The sequence below is a fragment of the Pseudorasbora parva genome, chromosome 3, assembly GCF_024679245.1.
Source record: "Pseudorasbora parva isolate DD20220531a chromosome 3, ASM2467924v1, whole genome shotgun sequence".
In the NCBI taxonomy this organism is placed as follows: domain Eukaryota; kingdom Metazoa; phylum Chordata; class Actinopteri; order Cypriniformes; family Gobionidae; genus Pseudorasbora; species Pseudorasbora parva.
The window spans coordinates 34,339,974-34,358,199 of record NC_090174.1 but is presented as its reverse complement, the minus strand read 5'-3'; the positions used below and the strand labels follow the sequence as shown (position 1 = coordinate 34,358,199).

The 18,226-nt window shown below is 38.9% G+C and overlaps 1 protein-coding gene across 4 annotated transcripts in view; it reads left to right on the top strand.

Moving 5' to 3' along the window:
- The window catches only part of stard8 (StAR related lipid transfer domain containing 8), an 82,873-nt gene that overhangs the window by 11,251 nt on the left and 53,396 nt on the right, over positions 1-18,226 (top strand). The window contains exon 1 of one of the 4 annotated variants that reach the window (XM_067438585.1): positions 3,225-3,493. The exons of the other annotated variants lie outside the window; for them this stretch is intronic. Within the exon in view, the coding sequence (XP_067294686.1) occupies positions 3,457-3,493 (37 nt within the window). The 5' untranslated portion in view covers positions 3,225-3,456. Of the gene's footprint in view, positions 1-3,224; positions 3,494-18,226 lie in introns of those variants that run through there. 4 annotated transcript variants of the gene reach the window in all.

Below are 18,226 nucleotides of genomic sequence, written 5' to 3'. Positions count from 1 at the left end.
CTTGTTGGATTCATTTTACCCGCGCAGCAAATATTTTGGGTTGGCGACAAGTTAAGCACCCTGCTTAAAAATGCACACAAGAAAACACGTGCGTTTGAAGCAGTCTGACGCTTTTGAAGTGGCTTTCGACTTCAGTTTGCTCTATTTTTTGTGTGTGTGTGTTTGTCATGCAGTGTTTGAAGTGGAAATGCTGTGTGTAGTATGTCCATGTGTGTGCTGATAAAGCTCCGTACGTGCATATGTATAGTAACGGAGTGTGTTTGAGAGAGGGACAGATTGTCACGGTCATCTTCTGAGCAATTTGTCACAGTTATTAAGCTGATGTTGCCTTTAGCATTTGATGATTGGCTTCAGAGTTTTTAGTATCCATCATGAGGCCAAAGCTGAGTCACTGTCATTAATTTCCCCTTTTTTATTACGTCGTCTGTCTGTCTCGCTCTTGTGATTATTTTTTTCTTTTCTTTTATTCTCTTCTCTCGTTTTTTCTCATGGTCTCTTTCAGTTTTGTACAGCATGTGATTGTTGGAGTGTTGCGTGTCTGATAGACATCAAAGTGGCCTATCAAAAACTAAGTGATGCATGTACGACAGTGCCACGCCCTTTTTCCCTTCTTGTGCCGTGACATTTTCTTTTGTGCTTTCCTGTCTGATCCCTTGTTTCCTGAACTGTCTGTCCTCCCCCCCACTCCTTCACCACTCCTTTCCTCTCCCCTCATTCTCACAGGACCGAAGGAATGACAGCAAATCCCAGGGAACAGGAAATGACTATACAGACGGTCTGAACTTTGATCCAATCAGAATTGAGTACCAGCATTATTCACTTACTCTCTTTAACTGCTCCTTAGTCATTTTTCAAAGCTATAGAGTTTTGAGTGCATAGTTACTAAGGATGTGACGTGAGGAAATTTCCCCTGGTTAATTATTGCTGGGGTTTGTCCCTCTTTTCCACTTTGCTTTTAAATCGCTTAAGAATGTCTGTGCGGCCGTGTGCATGAATTAACGGCAGTTCAGGGGTTGAATTTGCTTGATTGGTGGGTTCATTATTATTCTTAAAGGGGGGGTGAAATGCTGTTTCATGCATACTGAGCTTTTTACACTGTTAAAGACTTGGATTCCCATCCTAAACATAGACAAAGTTTCAAAAACTAATGTTGGATGTTTGATGGAGTATTTCTGTGTCAAAAATACTCCTTCCGGTTTCTCACAAGTTTCGGAGAGTTTTTTTCGAATATGGCTCGGCTTGACGTTAATAGAGCGGAAGGTCCTTGTATGGGCTGTACGGGCTCTTCTCCCGGTAGGGTGCGCGCGCGTGACTAGTGCGAGAGAGGAAATGCACGCCCATAAACACTCGCTCAGGTGCAGATCCAGCCGATCCAGGGGCGACATCAAGAGACTTCAACGATTCATCACAGCATTCCGGGAAGGCAGCGCTGCATTTGAACCGATTTGAACGCAGAAATGACGGGAAGCTTCACAACATCGCTTCAGTCGCGTCGCAAAAGTGGATCTCCACCGTTCAATAAAGCAATAAAGGTTCGGTCCTGCTTTCGAACCAGCCGGTGCTGCTGGTGAGGTAAAAATTTATATTCGAATTTTTTAAAAAAAGGCGGAAAAAAATCCCCCGCCGCGGTTGTAGAGGCGTGGCTGTCTGCTTGCGAGTGAGCGCGTGCCTGAGGGTTCAGGATAGGGACAGGTCACAGGAGTCGCACTGTCACTGCTGAAAGTGGACGCGTCTTGCAGGGAAGATGGCAGAAAGTGCAGAGCCCAACTCAACCGCAGCAGAGAAAGAGATTTTAACTCCATAATCTAAAAAGCCATGTCTGGAAGTACGTTGGATTTTGGTCGGTAGGAGGTAAAATTGTTTAGCCGTGAGATAATGTTATATGCAAGCTATATAAGATACAGTTAGCATACCATCCCTCATTTTATTTAACGTTAGACAGAAACATTACTAAAAGTGTAGGCTACTGTACTGACTGAAGAGATATTGCATGAATAAAGGATAAATGCACTGCTTTCACAAGTGTGATTATTTACCATGTCAGTCAAAATTTCCATGTTTAGCACAGCAGAGCTCGCTCGGAGCGCTCAATGTGCTGTAAAACTTAATATTAATAATATTTGTTTTAATCACTGAATGAAGCCTGCTATATTTGGGACAAGAGTCACGAGTCTCGCGACCTTAAATTGCTTGCACAAAACTCTTGATCAGCACTCAAAAGTTTGTTCGTTTAAAGCGTTATCCGCAGAGAGAGAGAGAGAGAGAGAGAGAGAGAGAGAGAGAGAGAGAGAGAGAGAGAGAGAGAGAGAGAGAGAGAGAGAGAGAGAGAGAGAGAGAGAGAGAGAGAGAGAGAGAGAGAGAGAGAGAGAGAGAGAGAGAGAGAGAGAGAGAGAGAGAGAGATTAAGACAATGATCATGTGAGTAATCATCTTTTTTCGTGACTTTTCTTAGGTTATGTAATACAGAAATGTTGATAGCCATGAGAGTAATCACTAAATTGGACTAATCTGAATGGCCACGCTAAAAGTGTGCGGTTTTAATAAGAGGATTTTAGGACTTTGTGTTGGAAGGAAATAATTTAAGTGTGTAACAACGGCAATTTTGTCTGATTTCTAACCCTGTATTGATGTAAAGTAAATGGAGTCGAGGAGTCGATTCCATAGACTCCAAACAGTGGAAGTCGGGAATCAGAGTCGACTCCAAAAAACCTGGAATCAAACACCCCTACTTGTCAGTCAGCATGAAATGAAGATGGGAAAAAAAATCTATAAAAAAGCCGTTCAATGTCATTATGTCTTTAATGTCATCCACTGTCTTTTTTTCGGAGTTCTTTTTAATTTACTTCACTATAATTTACTAAGTCTATAGCACAAATCCCTACATTCAGCAGAATGATGCACACACTCCTAATTTTAAGCATTGCAGGTGTGCAGTTGGCCTTTGAGTTGGTTGATATGTTATACTTAACCAAGTTTAATAACTTTATGAAGCAACTAACATTCCCTCAGGGCATTCCCACAACCCTAATAAGGCTAATGACAGCCCTTCTGGATTATAGCGCTTGAGCTCATTTTGCATGTTGAGGCACACAAGCACGCAAAGACTGTGGTGTGGTACGTGGAGGAGGAGTTTTTGTGGGCCGAACATTTGGTCTCAGGAACCAGATGGTATAAATGGGTGGGCAGGAAGGGCCGAATCCCCCACCCCCTCCCCCTCAGGATAACGCCACCACAGTAAATCAGATCCCACTCCACTGCTCAGCGACTGTTAAACGTTACTCTTTGCTATGGCCCTGTTTGGATAATAAATACTTTTCTGGTTTGACCTTTTGGAAATGTGTGAGTGTATGTTGGACTTGAGTAGGTTTTAGGTGTTAGAATGGCTGAGGCAGGTACTTTTCTGTGCCTCCTGAATATGAACATGTAAAGTTGGACCACTGGAGTTTAAGCGATTAGGATGGAGAGGTCGTCCCCACAACATCGAAAGAGTCACGGTGAGTTTTATCCTCACTTTATTCTTCAGTGTGTCTCGCTGCAGTCTCCCTACTAAGTGCCTCTGGTAGTTGGCTAGTTTTCTGTAGCTATGTGATTGGATTCAGAACTCCGATATAGTGTTTTAAAATTGTTCAAATTGATGCACATTCAATACTATATATCAGGGTATCAGGGTTTTTCAATATTTTGTGTCAAAAATCTCAATTTCATGACTGCTTTGCGAGAAACCCCGACAGTGAAAAAAAAGAAAATATTATGTGTAAAATGCTTTCTTTCTTGTTGATACTGCATCTTTTTTGTGTCATCTGTCAGTAGAATTAAATAATTTGTGATTTCTGACCCATCTTTAGAAAGAATGAAAATGAAAGCAGAATGGTACTGATGTCAACTTTTTATTTTATTTAAAAAATGTATTTACACACACAGTTTTTACAGTTTTTTATACTGTACAAACCATATTTTCTATCCCCCTACACTGTCCCTACCCCTAAACCCACGCATCCCAGGAAACATTCTGCATTTTTACTTTCTCAAAACAACTCATCCTGTATGATTTATAAGCATTTTGAAAAGTGGGGACCGCTGGCTGGTTCCCACAATGTAGGTAATCTCAGGTTTTACTATCCTTATGGGGACATTTGGTCCCCACAATGTAATATAAACAAGGGCACACACACACACACACACACACACACACACACACACACACACACACACACACACACACACACACACACACACACACACACACACACACACACAATATATATTTTTAATCCAACATCAAAGTACTTTATAATGTTTAAACTTGATGTGTAAAACATAAAATGTTAATTATAAAAATAAAATAATTCTCATGATTCCAACAGTATATCAAATTCTGTAAATTTGACTTTTTAAAAATTATTATTATTATTATTTTCATGTAATTTGTCTCTAGACCTTCCTGCTGAGAATCTAGCACCCCCTTGTGGCCCAGAGTACTTGAACGTGATGATGAGCTTTGATCAAAAAAATCAATTAAATATTTATTTTTTCTGATTGGTTATTGCAGCGTTTAGGGTGGTATACCTGAGATCTGATTGGTTAACCTTAGGCCAACATGCCGTACAGACTGGCAAAATAAAGTGAAACAAAGGATTTGAAAGTGGACAGTGATGACTACAATCACTTCATAAAAAATACAGTTACGTGCAAGATTTGACAATCTGCAATATAAATAACATTATGATTACACTATTGTAATAGAATATTGTGAATTCTTTATGCTTTAGTTACCTGTATTTCAGCGTTGTTGTCGTACGGGTAAAGCGCATTCACAACGGGAGATGGACGTTCAGACAAGAACGTATCTATGTTCAAGTTCACTTGCATTTATGTCCTTTTGTGCGGATACAACCTGTAATGTTACACTTATGTTGTGTACATATGAAAAGAGAAGTCCCGCGCACTATCAACTTGCAATTAGAGTGATTTATTCTTTCATTGCAACAATTCGATCTTTCGATCTTCCTCAGGCATTCCAAAACATCACTTATGTTGTGTATCATAACCGATTTCAGTTTACTGGTCTTCATTTACTCTTCAGCTTCACCTTATGCAGCTATTCCTTTTAGATGTCTCTTTTTCCAAAACATTGATGCATTATTTATAAGCTATCAGTGTTATTTTTCTAGCCTTATTTTGATTTGTCAACTTTCATTGTCGTAACAGTGTTTTAATTATCGCCATGACTGACGCTACTTATGACTCGTGGGGTTTAGTTAGAATTTGACCTCTGAACCCTCAATGTCAGTCAGTGAGGAATGTTAATCATAGATTTGTTTGTTTGTTGGGTGAATGAGAAGAAAAGTATAAAAGGAGAACTAGAGGCATAAACAGGATTGGTAAAAGAAGAATAGGAGAAGTGTAATTGGGATAAGTAGAGGTGGACTGTGGGATTGTGGGTAGAAGCCAAAGAACCACTAAGAACAATGAGGTGTATTCAGCCAAACACACACACACACACAGCCAACCGCACAGAAAACATTTCCTTCCCCCCACACACACTTCACATATGCTATTTATTCATACAGCAGATGCTTCTATTTAAACTCCTTTTTATTTAGAACTATTTACACCCAGAACATCATAAACCAAATGATATGAGGTAAAAAAGATGAGAATGAGAATTAAAGAGAAAATTTGCCATTTACTGACCCTCATGCCACTCCAAACATGTATTTTGTTAATAAACTTAGTTTATTCTGCAGAACATAAGATATTTTGTAAAATATTGGTAATCAAGTAGTTTCTGTGACCATTTCCATTGTATTGACAAATCAGAAGAAAGTAAGTAAGTAAGTCAAAATTACAGTGAGTTAGGGCTGGACAATAATTCAATATCAATATATATCGCGATATAATTTTTTTCAATAACGGTGATATGATTTTTAAACACATTTCCGATATTTCGATATGACTGACGTTCAGGGCGCATATGCCATCAGAAAGAGCAGAACACGATTGGCTTCTTGCGTGATGACGTAGGCCTACACCACGGACACGCAGCCAGTGCTCAGCAGTAGTGATAGATCCAACGCGGCAAGTTTTAGCTACAAAGAGAGTTTCCCTGACCGCAACACAAATGTGACTGAACAAGCTTCCACAAGTAAGGAGAAATAAATAGTTGATAAGAGAAGAAAGACTAACTTTCTTTAGTGGCGTGGAAGTGGTTCGTCTATCTAAAGCACTATTCGCACGGGATTAGTATTATCTAGGGACCTCTGTGATTTAGAAATGACTCCTCCACATCTGAGTTTTGCGTGGCGCATTCGCACGGGATAAGCAAAGCCTGTGATTTTACTCGAATTTACTGACTTCTCCCGGATATGATGTTCGTTATAGATAGCTGTATGAAATCATAAACAGGCATCGATATCGTTTTGATTATTTTACAGTAGCCTAATAAATAAATATAATTTCGTTCAGTTAACAAACAGACGCCATGAACTGAGCTCAGACCAGCGGCAGGAATCAGATTTCATTTATCACGAGTAGGAAGCTGACAATATAGCCTACGGCGGAAGATTCAGTTTCAAAACTAAATGTAAAAGCGCCTATTTAAACAAGATTGTCATTGTACTATACTGTTCTGTTATGTTTTTCATTCAGAACAGTATTGATGTTAATATTAAACACACCATTCAATCAGATTACTCTCAAATTGATACTCATTCTAAAGTGAAAGTATAATCCGTGTGGGCGCGGCTGCACGGGAATTAACGGTGCGCATTATGAATGCAGACTTTATTCTTCGTGAAAGATAAAGATAGAAATGCTCACAGGGAGAAAAAAAGCTTGCAAAAAGTATATACAATCCGCCTAATCCTGGCCAAATCACAGAGATGTCGATTCGCACGGGACTAATGTTATCACAGGACCTCGGTGTTCGGCGAAATATGGTAGGTAGGCTAATTTGCGGGGGAATTTTTACTTTACAAATTACAGACATGGCCGATTCGCACGGGATTAAGATCACAGACATTCTCTGCAATTATTACAAATCACCAGAGGTCCCCAGATAATACGAATCCCGTGCGAATGGGGCTGATATTAAACTTGTGCCGGAGAGGTGCCGACTAGGGGTGTAACAATACATCGACATAGATGCATCAATCTAATGTCTAACAATACGATGCCAAGCGTTACAAATAATCCATGTAGACTATTTATGTAAGAGGCAAGTGGCACATTTGTTTTAATACTTTCCACATTTGCACACAATGTCATGTATTAACACCAATGCGTTCATTCTCGTTTAAATTACCTTATCAAAGCTTGTGAAAGACGGTCAGACATGGCTTCACGAAAATGTATCATTTGCTCGTGTTTAAAGCCTTGCAAAAAGCAGCGTGCACTCATCTCAAACAGAGCACAAATATGCCACTGAATTGAGTCTTATTTTTATTTTTTTTGTGCATCAGTAGATAAAGGTATAGTTTTGCATAAAAGGAGAATATAGCGCTATGAATCGTTCTTCACTGAAATTTAAAACTTAAAAGAAAATGCTCAATAAACTGCGTCTGCGAAGTGAGAGTCTTGTTTATTTGATGGTGATTTCACATTTCTTGTTCGTATAAAGGCTAAATACAAATAAAAGGTGAACATTAATTTATTTGTACCGTTTTTTTTCTAAAATATTATATAGTTTTATAGGAGGAGGTTTCATAGACTTGGCAAATTAATTTGTAAGTTTGTAGGTACAGAAATCCTTTGTGGCAGTTCTTGGTAGTTTTTCTAAAGCTTTTATATAGTTCATAACGATATCGAAATTATATCGTATCGACCAAAATTAAGAAATATATCGTGATATAAATTTTGGCCATATCGTCCAGCCCTACAGTGAGTACATAATGAAGGAATTTGTCAGAATTTGAAAAGTTTTGTGTGGACTGTCTTGAACCGCATGTGTGGATGTGATCTGTTTCTGTTCAAACAGATGTGTAAATTCACAAATAATCTGTTGTGTACTGTACATGTAACATGACTATCCAGAAATCTACAGCCGCTTGTCCACAAATGCACTTGTATTCTTCAGGAACTTAGTGACACTCTGTGGAAAGGGTGGAGACTCCTCAGAAATTCTTCTGAATAAAACAGGGGCTCTTTAGAAATGCACAGACAATCTTCAAAATGCAGAGTCTTTTGAAACACAGAGACTTTTCAGAAACGCACAGAGCCTCCATGGTCCGTTTCTCAAAAGTCGTAGTGTTTTCCAGATGAGCCGCTGGAAATGTCTGTGACCTTTAACTTTTATCAGAGATACAAAGATCTCATAGAATTATCAGAAATGTACTCAAGCACATTGAGAAATGTACCAGCATACCTCTTGAAATAGCCACTGTAGTTAAATGGGTCCTATTGTGCCCTCTTTTTTTTTTTTATACAATATGTATTATAAGTCTCTGGTGTCCCCAGAATGTGTCTGTGAAGTTTCAGCTCAAAATACCCCACAGATAATTTATTATACTATGTTGTAAATGCCGTTTTTGAGTGGAAGCAAAAAAAAAAACTGTTTTCATGCATGCATCTTTAAATGCAAATGAGCTGCTGCTCCCCACCTCACTTTCAATAATAGTGCTGTGCCTTTACAGCTTGTGCATCAGATACTGTCCCAAGAACTAACAAAAACTGTTTTGTTTTTGATTATCATCTCTATTGCGGGTTGCTTTCCCTTTCATTACTGCTGTGACCAGTATCGTTCTGGAGACTGAGCTGGATCACGAAAAGTTGTTACTGATCCATCCTTGAGCTTGAACTTTTTAACAAACCCTGCCTTGAACTGTCTCTCGTTCAGGCAGTGTAGCTGCGTACAAGACATTGTTGTTGTCACTACAGCTGCTTGAGCATAGGGAAAACGGAGCGTGAAGCATTCAGAAGTTCAAAACAATACATAGACGCATAGTGTATGCAGTATTCTTATAAGCCATTTATTTTAACAGTTAAACATTTCAGTTACTTTGTGTGAGGAACAATAAAATAACTAGTCCAATGTTGTGATCTAACAGACACCCGGTAGAAATATAACACGATTTACAGCAATAAATGGCAGCAAGATTATTAGTTCTTAAGATTATTAGTTATTTTATGAGAAACCAAAGAGCGTTATCTACAGATCAAGCATAATAACAGAAACAATAAATATTCTTGGAAAGCGTTTCATCGTGTTGACTGTCATTACCGAACGCGACACAGTTTGAAATCTAGTTTGTGACTGACAGCCACAGCGGAGGGCGTGCATTGACGTGAACTTGAATTTAATGACTTACAGGTCCTTCTAAAACAATTAGCATATGTGATAAAAGTTCATTATTTTCCATAATGTAATGATAAAAATTAAACTTTCATATATTTTAGATTCATTGCACACCAACTGAAATATTTCAGGTCTTTTATTGTTTTAATACTGATGATTTTGGCATATAGCTCATGAAAACCCAAAAGCCTTAAGCTCATCCAGAGTGTTGGGTCTTGCGTCTCTCAACTTTCTCTTCACAATATCCCACTGATTCTCTATGGGGTTCAGGTCAGGAGAGTTGGCAGGCCAGTTGAGCACAGTAATACCATGGTCAGTAAACCATTTACCAGTGGTTTTGGCACTGTGAGCAGGTGCCAGGTCGTGCTGAAATCTTCACCTCCATAAAGCTTTTCAGCAGATGGAAGCATGAAGTGCTCAAATCTCCTGTTAGCTAGCTGCATTGACCCTGCCCTTGATAAAACACAGTGGACCAACACCAGCAGCTGACATGGCACCCCAGACCATCACTGACTGTGGGTACTTGACACTGGACTTCAGGCATTTTGGCATTTCCTTCTCCCCAGTCTTCCTCCAGACTCTGGCACCTTGATTTCCGAATGACATGCAAAATTTGCTTTCATCCGAAAAAAGTACTTTGGACCACTGAGCAACAGTCCAGTGCTGCTTCTCTGTAGCCCAAAAGTGGCTTGACCTGGGGAATGCAGCACCTGTAGCCCATTTCCTGCACACGCCTGTGCACGGTGGCTCTGGATGTTTCTACTCCAGACTCAGTCCACTGCTTCCACATGTCCCCCAAGGTCTGGAATCGGTCCTTCTCCACAATCTTCCTCTGGGTCCAGTCACCTCTTTTCGTTGTGCAGCGTTTTTTGCCACACTTTTTCCTTCCCACAGACTTCCCACTGAGGTGTCTTTATACAGCACTCTGGGAACAGCCTATTCGTTCAGAAATTTCTTTCTGTGTCCTACCCTCTTGCTTGAGGGTGTCAATGATGGCCTTCTGGACAGCAGTCGGGTCGGCGGTCTTACCCATGATTGCGGTTTTGAGTAATGAACCAGGCTGGGAGTTTTTAAAAGCCTCAGGAATCTTTTGCAGGTGTTTAGAGTTAATTAGTTAATTCAGATGATAAGGTTAATAGCTCATTTAGAGGGGAGAAGCCGATAATGAGCCAAAAGCAACGGGACAAAATATTTAAACAACGTGATTTAGATTTCACTTTCCACAACTACTAGAAGACCTACAGCTGTCAGACAGGTTGCGTACGTCACATCTACGTCGTCAAGCTCAGTCTGAGCCTGCGCAGTTCGCTCAGCCATCAGGAAGTGAGTGCCTCTGATTGGCCTTATTTTTCCGCCGTTGAAGTCAATGGGATAGCTCTGTCCATTTCTTTTACTGTCTATGGTTTTACCTCATGGGCATCCGAGATGTAGGAGTATTTGTTTCCCCAGTAATTTCAATTTTGATAATTTTAGGTCAAACTGTTCTTGTCTGTGCCATAATGCAGGTCTATGGTCACCACCTCAAAGAGCATACACAGAGAAGTCCAAATTAAACAATCCCCCATCGTAAGTACACACTGATGGCCTAAGACACGAAACGAGCGGTTTGTGTGAGAAAACGAACAGTATTTATATCGTTTTTACCTCTTGTACACCACTACGTCCGACTGATCCGAGGGTGCGCGTGCGTGTTTCCTGTTGTGACATTCGTGCGTTCTGGCTTTAGTCTGACAATGAACATGTTTCGAAAGATGCAAATGTTGGGGGTGTGCATATTAATGATCCCCAACGCTTGCGTCACGGTTGGTTACTTTGAGTGACAGGTGGATAGCCATTTATCCGCCATCTATAGTCATTGAGTCACCTAAGCTCCGCCCACATCCCGCCTCTTGGCCCATTTTCTGTTATCCGGGAGTGACGCGATGACTCACTTGCAAGATGGCAACGCCCAGCTCGTCTCTACTTTACGCTTCAGAGCGGCATATCGGAATCCTATGGGTGACGTCACGGACACTACGTCCATATTTTTTTACAGTCCATGGTTTTCACTCACAGATGATGGACAGGTGGAATTAACCAGAAAATATTTTGAATTGAAAGAAGGCAGCGGCTCCGAGCACATCTAGCTATTACGTAATCACCACAGACCAATAGTAGTACAAAGGTGTTTACCAGTCGGAGCAAACTTTCAGGGCAAGCTGTTTCAAACTCACTAAACAAACTCCAAACTAAATTTTGGCCTGATTTTGTTCAAAATAATGTCACATCAGTTCAATCTTTTAAAGTATATCGGGTTGCCTTTATGGCTCTCTTAATGTAACGCACACACACACACACACACACACACACAGTATTTTGGTCATCTTAAACCATCTGCTCATGCAGAGCATGAGGTTAGTCTCACTCCCTGCACACAGCAGGTTCACACTACATTCAATTTACCGAAGGTCACTCCCCCATCTCACACACACACACACACACACACACACACACACACACACACACACACACACACACACACACACACACAGATACCACACGTGATACCAACAGGCATTTCAAGTGCATTCAAAATGAGATGAAGCACTTTCCTTTCTACTCTTTCAACGCTCATGGGAGCATTTAGTTGTGTTTTTCTTTTCTGCTTCAGGGTTTTCAGTGCTTTAAATGCCTCTCCGTCTAATTCTGGTTTGTTTTGTTAATGCTGCAGGGATTACCCAGGCTTACTACAAATCACTCTCACCCGCTCAGTGCCGCTCTGTGTGCGGTTTGGGGCTGAGACAGAGTGAGTGGGTGGGTATCTTATTAATCATGCTGTTCACATTTCAATTGATAGTTATTGAAGTTATTTTGCACTAATCCATATTTCCATCGCTTGTAAAATGAGGTTTTAAAATAGCTGTCTATATTATGTTGGACTAAATCTATAGCTCATGTAGAGTATGCTTATACTATACTATGGTAGAGTGAGATAGTTAGCAAAGTAAGAAAGTAAGGAAAGAAATTGAATGATGATTACTTTTGGCAAGGTTCTTTGACAGTGAGTGAATTGCAGCCACTGATAGCATTTAGTGCCTGAACTAAAGGAATTATGCAAATCAGGTAGCAGCACAAACACGCCCACAAAATCCATGCTGAGCAATTTGCAGTGTTTATCCACTGCGGTGCTGGCAAGTAAATCATCTCTTTAAAATGTTGAAAGTCTAGTCAGGATACATGGGTGCGAACTACGGGGGAGCTAGGGGGAGCTCAGCTCCCCTAAATAAGACATGGGCTCCCCTGAAAACGTGATTTGCGAAAATTTGGGGGGGTCTCAAAAAATATTCACAGCGTGTTATTTTGAAGTGCAAATTCAGTTTTGTGTAATGATCATTGTGGATTATTATGTGTAAAAATGCAAAAATATTCTTGATGAAATTGATTCATGCATGAACCCCCCCCCCCCCCCAAAAAAAAAGTGGGCTACCCCAAACGCCACGGTATAGTTTGAACACTACATGGAGGGTTATATTTCTTCAGCATTTGATGCTGTCTGTTCAGTAGAAAATGTACACAGATGTCTTTTAAATTAGAGTACATTGTCCACCTGCTTTCTGTGAGAGCTGTTAAAGGGTTACTTCATCGATTAGCATATGGCTTTATATTAGTAGAAACCCTGGAGTATATTCAAATAAATGTGCTTTCCCCCTCATATCCCCCTGAGACAAGAGATTTATGCATTTTATTTCTGGAAAAATTCGTCCTATGACGCAAATTTGACGATATTTGCATCATATGAGGAATGCTACAGGCACTCATTTAAACGGAGCTATGGTGAGCAATTTTAGTCTTTTAACTTCTCAAATTAATTTCTATGAAAGTTTAGCTTGCAAAGACATAAACAGAAACGCGCCAGACTGATCTCGCGTTGTGAATGTACGCCGCGAGTATAGTCGCGATTACCTCAGCTCTCATCACGAGAGCTCATCAGCTCATTTATCTGACTCCTGCAGTTAGTGCTCAGTGTTGTGATACTCGCGCGGTGACTCACTCATTATATTGAACAGACACGTTCAGTTTTTAATTGTAGTGTCTTCTCTAACTCAGTCACAGTAATCCAGTAGCGGTGGCTTTGGGAATGGCCTCACAGGGCAGCGAAGCATTCTGGGAATTGTAGTCTTTCATCCCCATGAGACAAAAATACATTTTCTGTCTTTTCTCAGTCTAGAAGGCACCAAATTCAAAAATAATTTCACATTTCTACTACATTGATGAACCAGTTTAAATATAGATTCTTCTTCCCAGCCCTGAAGTACCCCTTTAATGTGACCTTAAAGTCAATGTGAGATGACATTGCGATGTTTGTCTTTTCTTCCCTATTGTGATGTATATCTGAGAAACATATTTGAGTGAAACAGCTTCTGGAAAAAAACAGGACGGGACTTGATTTTTGTCTTTCGGGAATTGATTGGACAGTTTGTTATTATTGTGATCTCATATGGGCGACAGGTTGTTCTGCTTTTGTGCCGAAAAACACGTCATCAGAGAAGAGATGTTGCGAGTGTGAGTTATTTTGAGGGTTGCAGATTATGAGTTAAAAAAAGAATGATGTGCACAGATAAATAATTTATAATAAATACATTCCATAAAAAAACAAAAGATTAATCCATAATTTGGATTTAATTTTGACTTGAATTGTACCAGGGCAAACAGTGTTGAGTTTTGTGAATGAAGTGCAATCTAGTCAGTCTAATTACATCAAAGGCGTGTCTCATTTTTCTTCTATCGCATATATCTACTCGCTTTAATTTAACAAAATGCAGAAGAACATCTTTCAGAAGCAGAACAGTCTGTTTGATGTACGTTATCTGTAAGGTGCCTGATAACATAACCATGTTCTTTCTACTGCATGTCCTAAAGGGACAAATACACATCACTCACTGTGTAAAACATTCTGATTTATTCTGTTGCAATCACTTGCATTCCCCAGTTTTCTTGTTCTCATTTTGGCAAGCTTTACGTCGAATTGCTGCCTAATAAGGCAGACAATACATGACAGATAATTGTGAGAAATCAGTGAGATTCTTGTGTCTTGATCTTCTCTTTAGTTTCTAAGCAGTAGTAGCAGAGATTTCAGCAGCAATGGTATATAATGTTTATCACTGAATGCACACCACTGCCCAAAAGTTTGTGGTCACTAAGATGTTTAAAAGGTGCCATATTAAAAAAATGTAATTAACCTTTGCATGCATACCATGAGTCTTAAACACCATTGCTTCCTCTCCCTCATATTTAACCACTTCAGCTCTGCACCCCCTCTTGGATCTACCGGTGGGTCCAAAATTGCATCATCATAATCTTTTTAAAAACTCGCGCACCACAAAACTAGACATATATGGTATCATTTGAAAGATTGGAACCTCAGCTTTATTAATAACCCAATAACTTCTGCATTTATATTACATAGAAGAAAAAAATATGTGCTTAATTTTTTGTTTTTTTGTGGGAACCATTTTTTTTTCTTTGAATAAAAAGTTTAAACAAACATTTATTCTAAATTTTTGATCTTTGCGTTTATGCAGCCTTGCTGAATAAAAGTATTAATTTCTCTATTTAAAATTCAAAATGGGTACAATTCTCTTTTCACTGTAAAATAAAATTAGGCCCATCTAATTTAAAATTCTCTAGTAACTGGTTCACATGTAAATTTTTCAGTTAGACAAATTTAATACAATTTAAATTACAGAAATGCAATTTGGCCAACTAAAAAATCTAGATGTGACCAGTCACTAGAAAACTTTAACTTGGAGATTTTTTTTATAATGACTAAAGTGATGCACTTTGGAGACATTGAGGATGTAAACATAATTTCTTTGCAGGTCTAACAAAAGATAGATGGCAGGAGGTTAAAGTGGCTGTCAGCATAATTACTTAAGCACTCAAGTGGTATTTTTTAAAACCTTTTTAGTACATCAGTAATGAAGAAAGAAAGATGACAACGAGAGATTGTGTAGCATGCATGCGTGTCAAATCAACTACTGGCTAAGCTGTAAAAAACAAAAAGTACAGTTTTCTTTAAAGATAAAAACCATGCTGCTGCATTGACATCTATACATTGGGAGTTCACTGATGCGTTGTATGGGCAGAATTGCGATATGATTGCTATTACATTCATTAAACCCAGGGGTGTTTATCATCATTCTGATATCACAATTTGTGTTTATGTATGGAAGTAAAACTGTGCCACTGGATTTTGAATTCTAATTTTTAGCACTGAATTTTGTTACATCGAATTTTTAACACTGAATTTTATTTTGCATCTAAATCAGACTTTGAATTTTAAAAGCCATCGAATTTCTAGCTCTGTTTTTTTTTGCCTATGACATTTTTTCAATGTTTTAAAAAAATTCAGTGTAAAAAGAAATTCAACGTCTCAAAAAATTCAGTGTAAAAAAATTCAACGTCTCAAAAGATTCAGTGTAAAAAAATTCAACGTCTCAAAAGATTCAGTGTAAAATAATTCAATGTCTCAAAAAATTCAGTGTAAAAATATTCAGAGTCAACATCCGGGTAACCAAGGAGAAGCAATCGATCCCTGTATCAAATCATCCAACATCCAGCCAATCATTTACGCTCCATTGGTCATGAGTAAACTCACTGAAGCGCCATCGTGTGTGTTCTGAGCCATGCTGCTGAGCTCTGGAGCTCACCTGAAGTGAACTTCCCCGCCAGTGCCGTTTCTAGGCATAGGCAAACTAGGCGGTCGCCTAGGGCGCCAACAGCTGGGGGGCGTCAATGAGCCCCCGCCCCAACAAGATTTTTTAGTTATTTCATATATATTTTATTATTAATATTTCGTACTTTTGCTATTTCAAGGCATTATGATTAGTTGCGATTATTGGAGTGAAGTCGCCATGGTGATAGTGGAGCTGCTGTAATGAAATGAGATCATGTAGAGGGCTGCAGGGAACGTCGTCATCCGTGGCGTTGTAACCATAGATATCCATAATAAAGGCTAGATGTCTCGTGCGCGCTGTTGGCCAATGGAGGTCGCCGTCCGCAACTGGAGGCCATCTTGTCACAGGCAGCTCGCTCACTCGTAACAGTGTGTTTTAATGGTGCATGTACTTTTAAATAACCATAACTTGCTAAATTTTCAACCGATTTTCAAACGGTTTCGTTTGTTATAAACGTCAGAGATGTAGTTATGACACTACATACTTATGAATAATTATAACCATGGACTTCAATATGAAAGTAACATTGAACATAACAGATAGGTGCAATGAATATACACACACACAAGGTATTTATGTTAAATCAATTTATAGGCTACTAAAACTGTGTACCGAATGGCAACATGAGAAATTATATATATTTATACACATATACAGCTCAGATTTTTTTTCCAGAGCCAGCTATAGCTATATATATATATGTATATATATATATATATATATATATATATATATATATATATATATATATGTATGTATGTATGTATGTATGTATGTATGTATGTATGTATGTATGTATGTATGTATGTATGTATGTATGTATGTATGTATGTATGTATGTATGTATGTATGTATGTATGTATGTATGTATGTATGTATGTATGTATGTATGTATGTATGTATGTATATATATATATATATATATATATATATATATATATATATATATATATATATATATATATATATGTGTATGTGTGTGTGTGTGTGTACACTTTTATAATAAGAATATCACTATTATAATAAAATAATTTAAAAAAAAATGCAAACTAAGTTTATTTTAACTAGACAAAAGATTGGTTGTCATAAAATCGTTATTGGTGTCCATAAAACCTATATAAATGAACAGCTCGATTGTGGTCTCAGCCTTGATAATGTGCGCGTAAGTTAGCCGTGATACACAAGCTGCACGATTAAGTCGTTTATTGAAACGAAAAGCTGCAATTTCAACGTGTTAAAGCATCCAGATTTGTAGCCATGTTAATAACCTTTGTAAGAAACCAAACCATTTGTAAATCCGTCAAGATTTCAGCGAGATAAGAGTATTTATGTTCGTACAGATCACTCATCTTACATCAGGTTCCACAGAGCCCGACAGAAAGCTTGCCTGTGACAAGATGGCCGCCGGTGATGCCGATGGTGACTCCGCCGTAAGACATCTAGCCTTTATTATGGATATCTATGGTTGTAACGCTTGTGTCCGAGTGAAAAATGCGGATAGCTCACTTAATGTAACTGGAGTGGATGCAAACACGGAGGCGATTAACATCAAACAGATCGCACTTTATTCCCCGCTGAACTCTCATCACAAACTCCCTTTCCGTCCACAGCATTACTTAATAAAACAAAATAACTGTTAGCAACAGAAAACAGAAAATAATCCCCACACATGGGAGCTCAAGACTCAGTGCGCACATACACAAAATGCAGACTTCGTTTGCAGGGAGCGCGCGCAACTCTTAAAGGGGCCACACTATATTTCTACTCGTTACAGCGTGCTTTAGTTTCATCATCATGAAAAGGTCAAAGCCATCAGGGGCTCAGTATCGTAAAAAGAAAGCGAAATATACAGGTATAGCCTACTTATTGGTTACTTGTTCTCTACTAAGCTGGTCCCTCTATCATAACGTTGAGCAAAACATTACACTGAATATTAGTACTGGACGGACCACACGCCATGCTCATTTCAGGTGCAGAACATTATAGCAGTTAATTTGAATAATTTTTTTTTTACATCAGAGATAGCTGTTTAGTGTAAATTGATCAAGTAGGCTAATACTGTCATAACCATGGGCGTCACTAGGCCCTTTTTTATGAACTTATGCATCAGCCCCCCCTAAAAAAATATGTGATTAACCTTTAAAACATGAAACTGGCGCAAGGCTTCGGCTACTGCTTCGTCCCGTCTTTTAGTCTTTGTGTCACTGTGTTCTTCAATC